Here is a 15531-nt window from a genome sequence, read left to right as displayed (position 1 = left end):
ACAGGAAATGTGCTTTTATAGTTTAGTATTTTTTAAACTAGTATTAGATTATTTATTTTAGTAATTTAGAATTAGATCTTTGTTTGCAGTTGCATTTTTCTTGTATTTATTTGTTTCTATATCTTATTTTTTTAGTTCTTATATTTTACTTGTTTTTCTAGGACTTTCATTCAGGTTGCAAGATATGTTTTTTGTGGGTGTTGCATGTATTTTTTATGTTTACACTGTGTGAAGTATCTTTTCTTCCTTTCAGTGTAATGGGACTGACTTACTTTGACAGGCTATGTTGTCAGAATGTTTAGTGACATGCATGGGCCTCCTGTACTTTATACAACTTTTCAGTAAAAACTACAGTGCACCATGAGTATACCCCTTAAAGAGACATGCCTCAGGATTATGCTTACCTAAGGAGATCATAGTCTCGTAATTTTGCAGCATCACTTCCCTGTGTAGAGCCTTCCCCCATCTAGTTAACATCTTCCACTCCTCATCTGTAAAAGCAACTGCAACATCTCCAAATGATTTTGGTGCCTAAAAAAGAGTTGAAGTATTTGTCATTACTTATTTTACAGAGCAATCTGACTGCACTTCAACTTCATACATCATTAATTAATTAAATGAATACAATACTTCTGTGTGCAATGGAACAGTGTTTGGACAGAATTCATAAGCTTGCCTTATGCTTAACATAGCATAATACTGTGCACTGGATACTGCCTAAAATATTAAATGGCCCAAGAAATGTATGTAGGTCAGAAACTGAAAAATGAACACACCTGAAAAAAGAACATCAAAGCAACTTTCAGAATGACAAAGTAATAAGGACAAAAAGCATGCTGTAAAAAATAAAACCAATGGGCATGAATGAGTTATTGAGTATGAGTACTGTGTCATGAAGTATTATAAATACAGCTATATGCTAAGAAGCCATTGCACATTTCTGCAACAACATCTCACTCCCCCCCCCACCCCAAAAAAAAAGAAATAAAAAAGAAAATGGAAAGAAAGGATGAGGTAACATATAACAGCACATAACATATAGTATCTGGTAAAGCACCTTGTAATACATAAAAGAAAAACATATCCAGCCAATTGAACGTTTTGTAACATATGGATGATATATGAATTACAGATTATTTGAAAAAAGTATATAGCAAAAGAAATGACCAGATGAAAAAGCATGACGTACATCAGCTTCCACATAAGTGATTTCTTTACACTGTGTTTTACTTGTATTCTGCTTTTAACTGCATATTAAAACTTGGAAAGAGACCATGGCTGTGTTTCTTCTACGTCAGACAGAATTTTCTCTCACCCTTTCACCCTGCTGCTATTGTGTTCTTAAACACAACTGTCTTTCTAGTTGCCTGCCCCTTATGTTATTTTAACCACATATCCTTCCATCTCCCCTTTCACTGGCTTGTGTGAGTAAGCTCAAAATTATAATTTTGTGAAACCACTCCCCTTCAAGTATTTAAATTTATTGGCCATCCCACTGTATTCCACAGAACCAGAATACAAAAAGTCCTAACCCCCTTTCACTCTATCTTGCTCTTTTAAAATTAGTGGCTCTGTACTTAGACAGCTAAAACTTATGTTACCCCCTTTCATATCTAACTGTTTAGTAAACACTGCAGTGTTTAGGATATTAACCCATTTTTTTCATCTCACCTTTAAACATCTATTGCAAGAACACTAGTTATTGGAGAGCCCACATTCTACCTCTCAGTTGTCCTGTTGGGATTAGTGTTTCTGTTTTCTCCTGGTGAGAGAAGGAGCACAGGGACATTATTTCCTGGAGACTGCTGATCACCAGAAAGCCCAACAACTGTTTTATAGGTGACAGCTTGGAATTTATGCTTATATCCTATTCCTGGTGAGAGAAGGAGCAGTGTGCATTGATTCCTGACTGTTTCTGGTTGGACAGTGAGCGTCTGTGCTTAATGTTCCTGATCGGTTTGGTTGCTATTCAATGCATCTACCAGGAAAAGGCTGCAACAAGCCTACAGACCCTTGCATCATCAGGGACAAGACTGTGGATCACCAAACAGGCTGTGGCTTGCGTCTTATCTTGGGATCAGTGCTAAAATGTTGCTTCTGGTGAGAGAAGAAGCAAAGGAGCATTGTATCCCAGCAGAGTGAAGCTGTGCTGAGACCAGTGCTAGTAGTAGCCACACAGTAGCCATTCATGCAATTCCCCTCTTTTCATCATTCTTGACGAGCTAATTTATTTTTTTCAGTAAGTACTGCTTGACTTGTTTCTATCTTCAGAACATCTTCCTAAATACTTTATCCTTAAATTTTCAGGGTCTATGAATTATTTTTCCCTCAAGTGTTTGGTAGTGGTCTGTACAGACTCAGACACCTTGAGTGACATTTTTCCTATAAAAGCACGATTGAAATTTCTCCACTGTCTAGTTGCACACAAGACAACTAGTCTGCAGCGGCAAGCAATGTCACTATAGTTGCAAACCAGATACTCCTGACATGCAATACTCCTGACATGCACTGATATTCTCATTCCAACTGTCTAATCAATTAAAAAGGGTCTGTTGCTATGGATATGAACTTTCCCACTGTCTCAGTTACCAGCTTGGTAGATATGGACATCCTGAGGCAATGTACAAATTGCCTCATGCTTACTGACAGCCAGTTAATTCTCAAACAAACTGATATGGTATGTGAGAGATGTATTTACACAATGTTACTGGAGCAAAGCTCTCATATAAAAGTACTCCTGATGTCAATAAGGATGTCAGTAGTACACATGCTGCACACATCACACCCAATTCAAAGCAGACATATATACCCACATATGTTGAGGCACTTAAATGTAACCTTCCTAAACCACAAAGACCTCCTAGATGAAGTATACAAAACCAATACCCTCAGCAGCCCCAAATGAACTCTTTCAAAACAACACCCACATCAACACATAGAGCTACATCTCATGCAACCTCTACCTCTAAGCCCATAAGGGAAGCAACCACACAATCCAACATTCTAGTAATTGGAGACTCCATTGTGAGACACACTGATGTCCCTCTCACCAGGCTGAGTAAGGAGAAAGTGATGGTCAGTTGCTTATCAGGGGCTAGGATCCACTACATTACACAAGCATTCAGGTCATTGGATCATAAGTACCAATATAACTCAGTCATAGTCCATGTGGGAGTAAATGACCTGAGATGTACTTCCCTACACTAAATGAAGAGAAACATAACGGAGCTCTCGGAATATATGTCTCAGGCCAGTATAAGCCTGGCATTGAGCAGCATTTGACCTTTTCCAAGGATGATGCCACAATACGAACAAAAGATGATTGACTTTAATAATGGCTTAATTTCTGGTGTCATTCTAAGGGGGTGTAATATCTGTCAGCATGGAAGAAGAGGATCAACAGACTGCTTTGCCAGGGCTGGTCTGCATCTCTACCCTCTAGGCTTCTGAATACTAGCTAAAACATTGTCTTTCCCCAAAGTGTCTTTTTAGGCAATGCCAAACTGAAAGTACTTCTGACATAGCAAATCAAAACCAAGAAAATCTAAACGTATTACTGCTCAATGTTAGGGGTCTAAACAAAAAAAACTTCACTCCCTAGAAGCTCTCTTCACCCTAGAGAATGCTGATGTCTGTGCGGTCACTGAGACATGGTTTAAAGCCGCAGAGATCACACCAACAGTGCAAGGTTATAATGCCTTTTAGGCCAGCTACTTCACAGGCAGGGACTAAAAGTGGAGATGTCTCTATTTACATAAAAAATAAATATACTTCAAGGATGGTCAAACAGGACAATGCACTTGAGCTGCTCCATGTTCAAATCACCATATGCAAAATCCCATCCCACATCCTTGCAAGTGATAGATCTCCCTCTATGACCCAGAAAACCCATAACATGTATTTCAATTTATTAGAAACACTAACCATCCAACCCAATACCATATTCATGGGTGACTTTAATTACCCCACTATTGACAGGCAATCCTATACAACACTAAAAGTACAGGCACAGAGATTCCTGGACATTGTAAACTCAAACTCTCTGGACCAGAGAGTCAATATGCCAACCAGGGGTGATAGCATACTGGATCTGGTGCTCACTAATATGGGAGAGTGCTGCACACCCCCTATTATAATGTCTTCCTTGGTAAGGTCAGACGACAAAATGGTCTCCTTTGAAGTAAAAAGAAAACATGGATCCCAGCTAAACCTGGAATATTCAGGAACTACACTAAGGCTTACCTCCTGCTATTAAGTGATAACCTGGCAAAATTTCAAGCCCCCATAAACCCTGACAACACTGCTGCCTATGCACAACTGTTCACAGAAAACCTGTACAAGCATGTTAATAGCTGCATAGATGCAGCTGTACCCACCAGGAAGAAGTACATAACTAACTCAAAAAACAAGCCACCCTGGTGGAATTACAAAATCAATAGGCTGTATACCAGAAGGAAGAAAATCATGGCAAAAATTAGGATGTACAGCACCCAGCATGATGAAAGCACTCTCATGAAACTAAACAAACAACTTAGAGGACAAATAAAGTCTAGCAAAGCCACATTTGAGGTAAGTTTGGCTTCCCAGGCCAAGTACAACCACAAAACATTATTTAGCTATGTCTGCAGCCTCAAAGGCAATACACAACTGTATGCTGAACTCATTGAAAATGGAGCCACCTATATTGAGCCAGAAGATATAGCAAACCTTCTGGCTAATAAATTCAGCTCCACCTTTACCCCTCTCTCCCCCACAACCTTCCCTCAGGAAATACCATCAAATATAATTCCCCCTACTATTACTAGGGAACAGGTTCTTAGTGTTCACTCTAAGACCAAGAACACTGCAGCAATGGGCCCAGATAATATCCCAGGATGCCTTCTAAATAGCATGAAACATGACATATCAGGGCCTAAGGAATTACTATTTAACTGTAGCCTCCAAACAAGCTTTGTGCCTCATGAATGGAGAACAGCAATAGTAATACCTCTGTACAAAGGTGGGCCATCTACAGACCCTGGAAACTACGGACCCATAGGTCTCACTAGACTTATATGTAAAGCCATGGAAACAATTATCATGGAAATAATCAACAGACATATAGTAAACCTCCGGATGCTGGACCCATCCCAGTTTGGTTTTTGCAAGGGCAGATCATGCCTACTCAACCTGATGGACTTCTTTGAGAAGGTAACCAAAGCAATGAATGAGGGAAAAATGGTTCACACTGCCTACCTTGACCTGGCCAAGGCATTTGACACAATACTCCACTCAGGCATTGTTGACAAAGTCAAGAGATTAGGTACAAACTCATATGTCACCCAGTGGACAGCCAACTGGCTCACAGACAGGACCCAGGAAGTTAGAACGAGGAAGTTCACCTCTACAAAGAAGCCAGTCACAAGTGGAGTCCTTCAGGGATCAGTCCTCAGACCTCTCCTTTTTGGCATTTACTTCTCTGAAGTCAAAGCCAATGATTGCAAATTAGGAGCTGTTACTGAATCCCACACTGGCACAAATGTTCTCCAGGAGGGGCTGACACAGACAAACAACTGGTGTCAGAGCAATGGACTAAAACTAAATGTCAAGAAATGCATAACAATATCCTTTGGGAAGTCATCCACCCATGGTAACTACCACATTGACAACGCAACCCTTAGAACTGACCCAGTAGTCAGGGCCTTAGGGGCACACACAGATAGTAATCTAGCCTTTGACCATCATGTGCCTACAGTGGTGTGGAAATAATTCTATGTTGTGCAACTTATAAGCAAAAATATAGCATCTACGTCCAAGGAAGTAATTGTTCCATTCTATTTGGCATTCATCAGACCTATCACTGAGTACAATGCCCCTTTGGTAAGTACCTAACCAGGCATATCCAAAAAGTGGAACATCCACAGAGGTTCCTCACTAAACGATTACAGGGCATAAGTAAAATGCCCTGTGCAGACCACCTCAAGGCTCTATCTCTGTATTCTGTCTCCTACAAGCATTTGAGGGGAGATCTATGGCTGTCATACAGGGCATTGTCAGGCACCACTCTGATGGACCTCCTACATATCCACAAAACAAACAGCACCAGAATTACCTGTTCTAAGGACTTAAACTTTGCCTATGATATAAATAGGACCTGCTGGAAAGATGGATATGTATCCCAGAGACTACCCCATCTATGTAACAGGCTTACCCATCCATGTAAACAAGAGCTCCTCCCTAAACCAATTCAAGTGAAACTTAGACAACTGGATGGGGAAAAGAACATTCATCCCTGGTTTGGCACCTATGTCTCTAATGGACACAGGAAGCCCATAAATGGTTCATCTCTTAGGAACCTGCTTGTAAATGTTTCATCTCCCAACCCCCTGATTACACTTGTCAAGGGTACCAGAACTTGTCAGAGATCTGGGATGCATGGCTAGTCTTATAAAGACCCTTGTGGTCATTAGCCTAGTAAACACCTATGAACCTATAATTGTAGAATGATTTTCCTGAAGACCTGCAATGCAATATGATAGACAGACAGCAAGAAAAGCACCTACACAGTGAAACCACAACTGTTCCACCACATTAGGTACAGCTGCAGGATTCTGATGCAGTATGATAGATTTGTGAAGATTTTGTCATGCATCAGGAAGGTGGCAAAACACAGATTCCAGATTAAGAAGTGACAGCAGCGATCATATGTCCAAATATAAATAATGTAAGCAGACAGTTACATAGCTGGTATCACTCCCCCAACACACACATGCACACCCACACAGTGCATGGTAACAGCAATGAAAGTGCAAACTGAAGTCCATGCAGGGCTACAAATCAATGAACTCAATGCACAAAAGCATGTATTGCCTCATGAAAGATAATGTATGCAATATGAAGACTTGTGCAGAGTAACCAGGGGGAGAATGTTAATATGGCAAGGTTCTCAGAGATGACTGGATTATGCCAATAAGTATTGCAGCTGGCATTGTCAATTAGCACCCACAGATATGATTAGTAGTACAGATACAAACAAACAAAAATAGTTCTGTGGTAAGGCAGAGCTGTGCTGTGGAGTTTGTACAGTGAGAGAGCAGGAATGTGCATTGTAAGCTCACAGCAGAGACAGCAGACATCAAGATGAGAAGCTTGTAAATGAAGCACGTTAGCTAAAACTAATATGACTTGGCACAAAACAAGCACTATCCTAGATTTGTTGGTGCTTCTCTTAGCTTTCTGAGATATGTCAGAATTTCCCTTAGACAGTCAAGCATAGACCTTGCAAACTAACCTGGTCAACAAAAATAAGATAATAATAAATACATTTTGTACTTTGACTGCAACTTTAAAAGGTTCCAAATAGATGACAACTGTGATGACCAGGCAACATAATAATAAAAGGAACTACAGTCAAAGATGTCCAGAGTACTGTGGTGTAAAGCAGTACATAATTGTCACAGTCTGTCCATATGCAAAGTGGACAGTATTACAATATAACAAGTATTTCTTAGTAAGTCACGCTGTCTTTTGCTACAGTGTAGAATATTCAATGCCCACGAGGTAAGAGGTTGAAAGTTACTGCCACCATGCTAGTAGTCCCCAAAAGAGCAGAGCACACAGGATACAATGTAACATGATTTATGCACCAAGTAATATAAACAGTGCATACAGACAGAAGTTCCGTGTGTGCCCAGCCTTTGTACCATAGACCAGGTTAAGTGCAGGCATAGGTAGGAAGGACAAAACACTGAAAATGCTCAAATACATCAGAAATGTGGAGCAATGTGGGCAAATTAGTATGTTTATATGGAGACAAAAATTCAAAATGAGCATGCACAACAACAGGCTCACTGTAACAGAATGAGTTTACTATACATAGATTAGCAGCTAAACAGGACACAAGTCCCAAATGTGTTACTATTTGGAAATTAACCTTAAAATGATTAGCTATAACACCATTTTCACTATTAAGGCCAACCAGAGCCACTAATCAGCTTTAATCAAAACTTCATCAAGAGACAAAAAAACATTTATTTTTGTCTACTACGATTGTAACAATACATCTTAATATATTCTTAAACATCTGTTTCCTTATAGGAACAGCTTTATTCTTCTCATTGTAAGTTTCTGATCTTAATCTACAGAAGGTGCAAAACCATTTTCTGTGAGGACATGGACCTAACAGAGTCATATATACTATATTTCAACACCCACAGAACCGGAAGGCTTTAACCTGCGTAATTACAAATGTTTGTTAATAGTGGCCTTCTCAGTGCTAGTGTTAACCTTTTGGGGGCACCCATCAAGTTTCACCTTGAACGTCTCCTAACATGGACTGCAGAGACCCAACATAATCTAAAATCCACCCCTATACTCCATCCACAAAAAGACTCCCAGTTTCCCCCAATATCTTCCATTTCTTACCATCAAATAATCCTTTCATCTCCAGTTGCTCCCCCTTTCCCTTTTTCCAGTATATATATAAAACTCTTTACTTTAGGGGGTTTTCACATAAGCAGGACAGCAAGCACACATGCACTCACACACACACACACACACACACACACACACACACACACACACACACACACACACACACATATGCAGGAGAACACACACACACACACACAGGAGAGCACAGACATGCACAGACACACACACGCAGGAGAGCACAGACATGTAGAGACACACACACACATGTGCACTCACACACACACACACACACACACACGCAGGAGAGCACAGACATGCACAGACACACACATACATGTGCGCACACACACACACACACACACACACACACACACACACACACACACACACACACACACACACACACACACACACACGCAGGAGAGCACAGACATGTACAGACACACACACACGTGCACTCACACACATACACACAGACACACACACACACGCAGGAGAGCACAGACATGCACAGACACACACATACATGTGCGCACACACACACACACACACACACACACACGCAGGAGAGCACAGACATGTACAGACGCACTCACACACACACACACACACATGTAGGGGAGCACAGACATTCACAGACACACACACACACACACACACACACACACACACACACACACACACACACACACACACACACACACACACACACACACACACACAGAATGATTGGTTGTAGCATAGTGATAATCATTTGTAGTACAAGAAGGAGTCCCACAAAGGCTCATTCACACCTACACCTTTTATTCATAACATCAGCCTGAATAATCCCATAATTTGCTCATACCACCATTCATACCAGTACACGTTGTACATTTCATCCTCAGACTATATTTCATCCTCAGACTATCCAAACTATAAATGCCACAGCCAAAACCAATCATGGAATCATCTATGCAGAAATGTAAGCAAGCGTGTAGATAATATGTTCACCCTGTATCTCAACACTATCACAAGTAAGCAGATTACAATACACAGTGTATTAACAACATTGGTAAGCTAAAGTGCATGAATAAAATATACAGTAACATGAATGAAGTACAAATATCTTCAACATTGTAGTGTGCAGTGTGTTAGCTTTCCTCCCTTAATGGAGCAAGTGTGTTAGTCAGACCATGATTTAATATCCAGTATGTAAGCTGTAAAAAATAAACTAGCTTTATTTTAATGCAACAGTTGGCTGCGGTAGTGTTGTCGCCTCACAATAAGATGCTGTCCGGTTCGATTCTCAGCTAGAGCGTCTTCTGCGTGGAGACATGCGTGAATGGGCGTACCTTCGTTGAAGGTTGTGCGTCAGGGCTGGCAACTCGGCACGTAAAACTCAATCTGCCAATCATTAGCAGACCGGAGTTCCGCTGTGGCGACCCCTAACCGGGAAAAGCCGAAAGACACAACATTTTAGTGCAACAGTTAACACAAATCATTGTACCATTAAATCTCAGCTACCCCTTTTCCAATGTTATACAAATTCATCAGCAGTTTTTTTTTACTTAGTTGTGCTACCAAAATAAGGCAACTAATATGTCGACTACAAGTAATCAACTTTACTAAATAAACTGTAGCATTGTTTCCACAACTGAGTTACAAAATCAGCTTTATAGTTCTGGAAGGGGAGGAGAGCAAAATTACAGGGCCAGGTACCTTACCAGAATTAAGACGTTCATTGAAGCCACAGAAAAATAAATATAATCAGTACTGCCACATGAGAATTAAAAGAATGTTTCACCCCTACCTTCTTCAGAATGAATGGATACAGAGACCTTAACAGTGGTACACAATAAGAGATTCCTAGAGTGTGTGAAAGGGGTTAGTAGAACTGAGAGGTCCAACAAGAAGAAATAAGTCAGATTCTTAGCAGGGTGAAAATATAGTTTACACCAGACTGAATAATTGGGGATATTTCCAGCAAAACTGGCTCATAAAGCACACATACAGCAGCACACATAAGCAAAGAGGCGTTAGAGGACCATTAGAAAGCCATCATGAAAAGAAGACCACGCTTTTATGTCAGACCACTTTAAATATAAAATACATAATAATAAATATTCTGATGAAGTTTTGACATGTACATCTTGGAAACATAAGCTCTAGCTGTTATTTTATATTAAATGTGGTCCAACGTAAAAGAGTGGTCTTCTTTTAGAATTTACTATTAGGTCACATCACACCTCGTTATTTATTTTATTGGAATTATACTTACTTTAACCAGATTAGTCCCACTAGATACACGACTGACCTGTTTTCATGCAGAAACCCAGGCAGTGTTTACCAAGACATTCTCAGAGTTGGTGGGGCTAGCCTCCTCAGGCATTACTGAAGGCAAATGATCAGTGTAGAATTAAACAAAACAAAGCCGCCACCATTATCATAATTAATAGGAAAACATACAATATTCTCCTGAAATGACTGAGTCAAGGCCACATTTAGGTTAAGACAGTCAATGGACTTATGGCAGATTTACTAAAAAGATGAAGCCCGCTTCCTGACAGACATGGAATTTAGTTTGTGTGCCTACAATTTAACTTTTGCTCTTCAGTACGAGAGATGTGTCGGAATGGTAATAGAGGGTGGGCTTTATCAATACTAAATGGGGGGGTGGGCTATATCAATGTTTAAAGAGTCCGATAATCACAGCTCATGTTCTGAAATCCTAATGCCCCCTCCTGAGAAACAGCCACCCATATCAAGTTTGTCCTTTATAGTAAGAGCCTGAAATGTACTAATTAGTGCAACCTGACGTACGTTTGAATTTTAAGAGACAGAACTACAGCTAATCTTTTGAAATTCTCCATTGCATAAAAATCTTTACAATTAACTTTACCTAGCTGACTACACACCAATGTTGCCAAGCTTTTATTGCTATGACCAACATGTAATAAAATTATCATAAAACCTTTACATTTTTGGTGCCTCCTTTGAACAAGGGGCACCCATGTGGCTCACTGGTGTCTAAAACCAGCTACACACGGAATTTAAAAGGGAAAGAAAGCACATACATTGTTTTCCAATATGGTTAAAAGCAGAGCCAATTTTCTATATGAATTCCTCATATGCAGGCTATGAAAACAAACTGCCCCTACCGGCATTTACAAGATAAATCCACTCACAAACTGAAAAAAAAAAATCACGCACATTTTATTACATTGTGATTTGTTATGCAGCACTGTTCCCTTTGCATTGTTCTAAGTGGTTAGTATTAATTGTTCATTAGCTCTAACCCAAAAGGTCTGTTGGGTACTGTTGTACTGTGATTTTATTTTCAGATTGGTCTTTTTTCTTACAGTAGACTCCGTGTTCACATAATAAGGTACAGCTTTTCAGGTGTTTTGTCTTTGCATTTACATAAAGTAGCAGTGCTATAAATCAGTGCCCTTCTGAGACTGGTACTGGAGCCATTGTCAATGTTTCTTTTGCAGCGATTTAAGTGGCACATTTAAATCTTCTTCCTCAAAAAATGAGTAAACTGCACAGTATGTTCATCCACAAAAAGTAGGTAAATTACTCATTGTGTTGCTAAGGTGTGAACTTTCCTCAATTCCCTTTGCTGATCTTCTCAGTTATCTATAATTAAAATGTTATACTTGTAAACCCAATCAGGAAGACTTTCAACAGCTTTATATTATCCACCCCACAAATATTCTGCACCCTGAGATAAACTGTTACACAAAATAATATAATATTTATTATTCAAAATCTGGTCTGAAGGCTTTTGTCAGACTTCTGGTATAAATCCACATCAAGCTTTATAGGCTGAGGCAAATTCTTGCACAGTATAACATATCTACAACAGCAGACAAACGGGTTAAAAGATAATCAGTGCATTTTGTGTTTGGCCAAAGATGTTACCTCAGAAAGACTTCTCGATTTTAAGGTTATGGGAAGCTGTTGTACACGGTAATGTCAGATATACAGAAATATATGGACATTGGTTATAATACCACCTATAGTTCAGACACTGTACCCTAGTGGCTGTATCACCCTGTGACTGACTTATACAAATATAATACTGTACCATCATTAAGGAACAAACTCTATACTTTGATGCTCTTTTGTCTGTTGTCAAGTTCATCTTATTGCCACTGACTATGTCACTTGCTGTTTTTTTCTCAAAAAGACCATTATAATTTAACTTTTTGTCTCTGTTGATAGGGGGTGTGGATGAGAAGTCCATCCATCTGGTTATCAATCAATTAAACAAATAAACAAAAACAAGCAAGCAAATAAATAAAGCAAGCAGTCATGACTGATAAAAAAAGCGTTTGATATACTAAATATATCTAGGAGCAAGCCAGTTCCATGGCTGAAGTTTGATAAGCGACTTAGTCAGTGAGGAAGCAGCACAAGGAAGGGAAGTGTAGACTGCCTGTTAACTGCCTCATGGAGATGAGCTGCTATTGGTCCATGACAGAAGGACATGACAGCCCGCTTGCCTGAGCAGTGCACAGCATTAGAAGCAGGGCTGTTGTGAGTGGAAGCATCCATGTGCAAGCACTGCAAAAAGCTCACATTCTTAACAGGGGATGTTAAGAACCTTCCTGATCATCCCAAAGGCAGCTGGCCCTCAACCTTCAAGAGGAACAAACTGACTTTCAGGCTCTCACTCCACAGAGGAGTGAGTTATATATAGCCAGAAAGAAATAGGCAGTGGAAGGGGATAAGGAGCAAAAAGGCAGACAATTAGGATCCAGTCAACAGCTTACTACTCCAAATAGCTTATGTCATCATAATTTGTTCCTAAAAGAATGTTCTGTTTAGATTCACTGCTACTACACTCTTCATTGCAAGAGTATGTTTTTTACTAATGAAAGACCTGCAACAGTTTCAGTGCTATAACACAAAGGTCTTGACTGTGGATATGTAAAGGAAGGTGTGTAACACATGTTATAGTATGTTTCAGCTGAGTCTGGAACTAACCTACTTAAAGACAAATAAGCATATCCAAACAGGAAATTAATAAACAGGACCTCTACGAAGCCAACAATGCCTCCTTCCTCTATGAAACAACCTGCAGCATGTAAGTTCAGACTAATGTATAGTCTTACTCAGACCTCACTGTTTAAAAAAATATTTTGTTTAGCAAATCTCAGCTGACAATATAAAGCTCCCTCAGCTTACCTTATCTATACAGTGATGGAATATCCTCTGATCCATTCCAATTACAAGCTACTTCTATATGAAGCCGGAAAAATTCTTATAGAGCTTTCACAGATTCACAGGTACTTACTAGGCTATTGATCCATTTGGGTCTTAAGAATCCTAGCCATACCCGTGAACTTTCCATGAAGTTTTTAGCCCTTACATTCAAGTATGAATTACTCAGGCTTGAGTAGAACATTTACATGTTGTCCCTGTCCATGAGGAACAAGGGTGCTAAACCAGGGGTGAATTTGTTATTACACATCCTTTCATCCAGATTACATTTAATGCTCCAAGAGAAGTACTTTGCTTGGAAGATGATTCCATAGAAGTGATATTCTCTGTGATAATACATCTATCTCTCCAACATGTTCTATGCATGTTGCAAGAGAGATTTAGATCTTTTGAGTGGGTGTTTATGCCCCTATTGGGCTTAAAAATCTGCAGTAGGTCTGACAGGATAGGGTATGCTGATGCTCTGTAGGTGAGGCAGAGATCAAACCTCAATAACACATAGAAAAGGGACAATGTTTTGAGACAGTATGCATGACTTTTATGATTTGGACCTTTGATTTTCTTAATAAGAAAACACTGTGGGCATGCGTCAAATGTTTGGACAGGTACATACCAAAGGGAGCATTATACTCAAAGATCAGACTAATGAGCATGGAATAGAGTGGAATGATCACATTCCTGGACTTGGAAGCCATACCTTTATCAATAAGCTGTGCAATGAAAATCTTTCTTACAGTACTGGATACATGGTGATCAAAGGACAGTTCATTGTTTATATAGGCCCCAAGTCACTAACTGCTGGATCAACCTTGAGGGGTGTGTGTTGTTAATGTTATAGTTACAAGGGCTTCTTCCTTATAAAGGAATAATATTATACATTTCCTGGCAATCAGTATTAGTCCATGGTTTTCACATCAGCTATTGGTTTGGTAAAGGCACTCTCGGAGGATCTTGGTATCCTCTTGGGAGTTTATGATTGCACCAAGTTTAGAGTCATCTGCAAACTTACCCAGTCATAAACAATTATTAGTAGCTTTGACCTCCTTGAAGTAAATGCCATACAGGAGTGGCCCAAGGACTGAACCCTGAAGTACACCACTACAGACAAGTCTTTTGGAGGAGGAGGAGGAGGAGGAGGAGGAGAAGGATAGAACAGCCCACTCCTGATTTCTATTTGTGAACCAGTTTGCTATCCAATGAGTTACGTTGAGATAAACATTTAACCAGGATAGTTTAACTACAGTACCCAAGTGTGGGGTGGGATGGAATACCTTTCTAATGTCTAGATATTCAATGTATACTGACTTGCCTTCATCTATTGCTTCAGTAATCATCTCAAAGAAGTCAACCAGGTTAAGTAGGCAGGATCTGCACTTAGAAAATCTGAACTGGCTTGAGTCAGGGGTTTGTAGATTACCCATGTCCTTATTTACTAATTCTGTAATGATTCTTATCATAGTCTTGCAGATGAGACTTTTCAGGCTTATGGGTGTATAATGTCCTGGGAACATTGATGCATTGGCCACTTATATGAAAAGCATACCTTGTGCAAATGTTAACAGCTGCAGCCCCATTGTACCTGGGTAGCAGATATTCAAAGGAGTTCTGCTAAATAATCCCTTCATACATGTGAGTGTGTGCACCAAAACTGGAAATATACATGCTAATACCAACATGATTCATCTCTTACAGAGACTCAGGAAATCATCACTGGTCCAACTTCCACATACAAGCTGCTGTCAGGTGTCAGGGTCAGGATTTCTGCACCTTCCCAAGAGAGGGTTAACAAGAACTCTTCTACCTCTCTGAGCTGCTTCTGCATTAGTGGCCCACCTCCTGTGGTCGACCTGTCCCCGGCGATGTCTCTTGCCTTGGTCTTGACATGCAGAATCATATTAGTGAGCCTAT

General features: G+C 39.9%; 1 protein-coding gene across 1 annotated transcript in view; it reads right to left on the bottom strand.

The window, feature by feature from the left end:
• Positions 1-15531, bottom strand: part of LOC122799317 (zinc finger protein 665-like) — a 209856-nt gene that overhangs the window by 169472 nt on the left and 24853 nt on the right. The window contains exon 2 of the mRNA XM_044068285.1: positions 405-531. Coding sequence (XP_043924220.1) covers positions 405-531 — 127 coding nt within the window. The remainder of the gene's footprint in view (positions 1-404; positions 532-15531) is intronic.

This window comes from Protopterus annectens, chromosome 4.part0 (assembly GCF_019279795.1).
Source record: "Protopterus annectens isolate FY-2018-M chromosome 4.part0, PAN1.0, whole genome shotgun sequence".
NCBI classification, from domain to species: domain Eukaryota; kingdom Metazoa; phylum Chordata; order Ceratodontiformes; family Protopteridae; genus Protopterus; species Protopterus annectens.
This window is presented reverse-complemented; position numbering and strand designations above follow the sequence as displayed.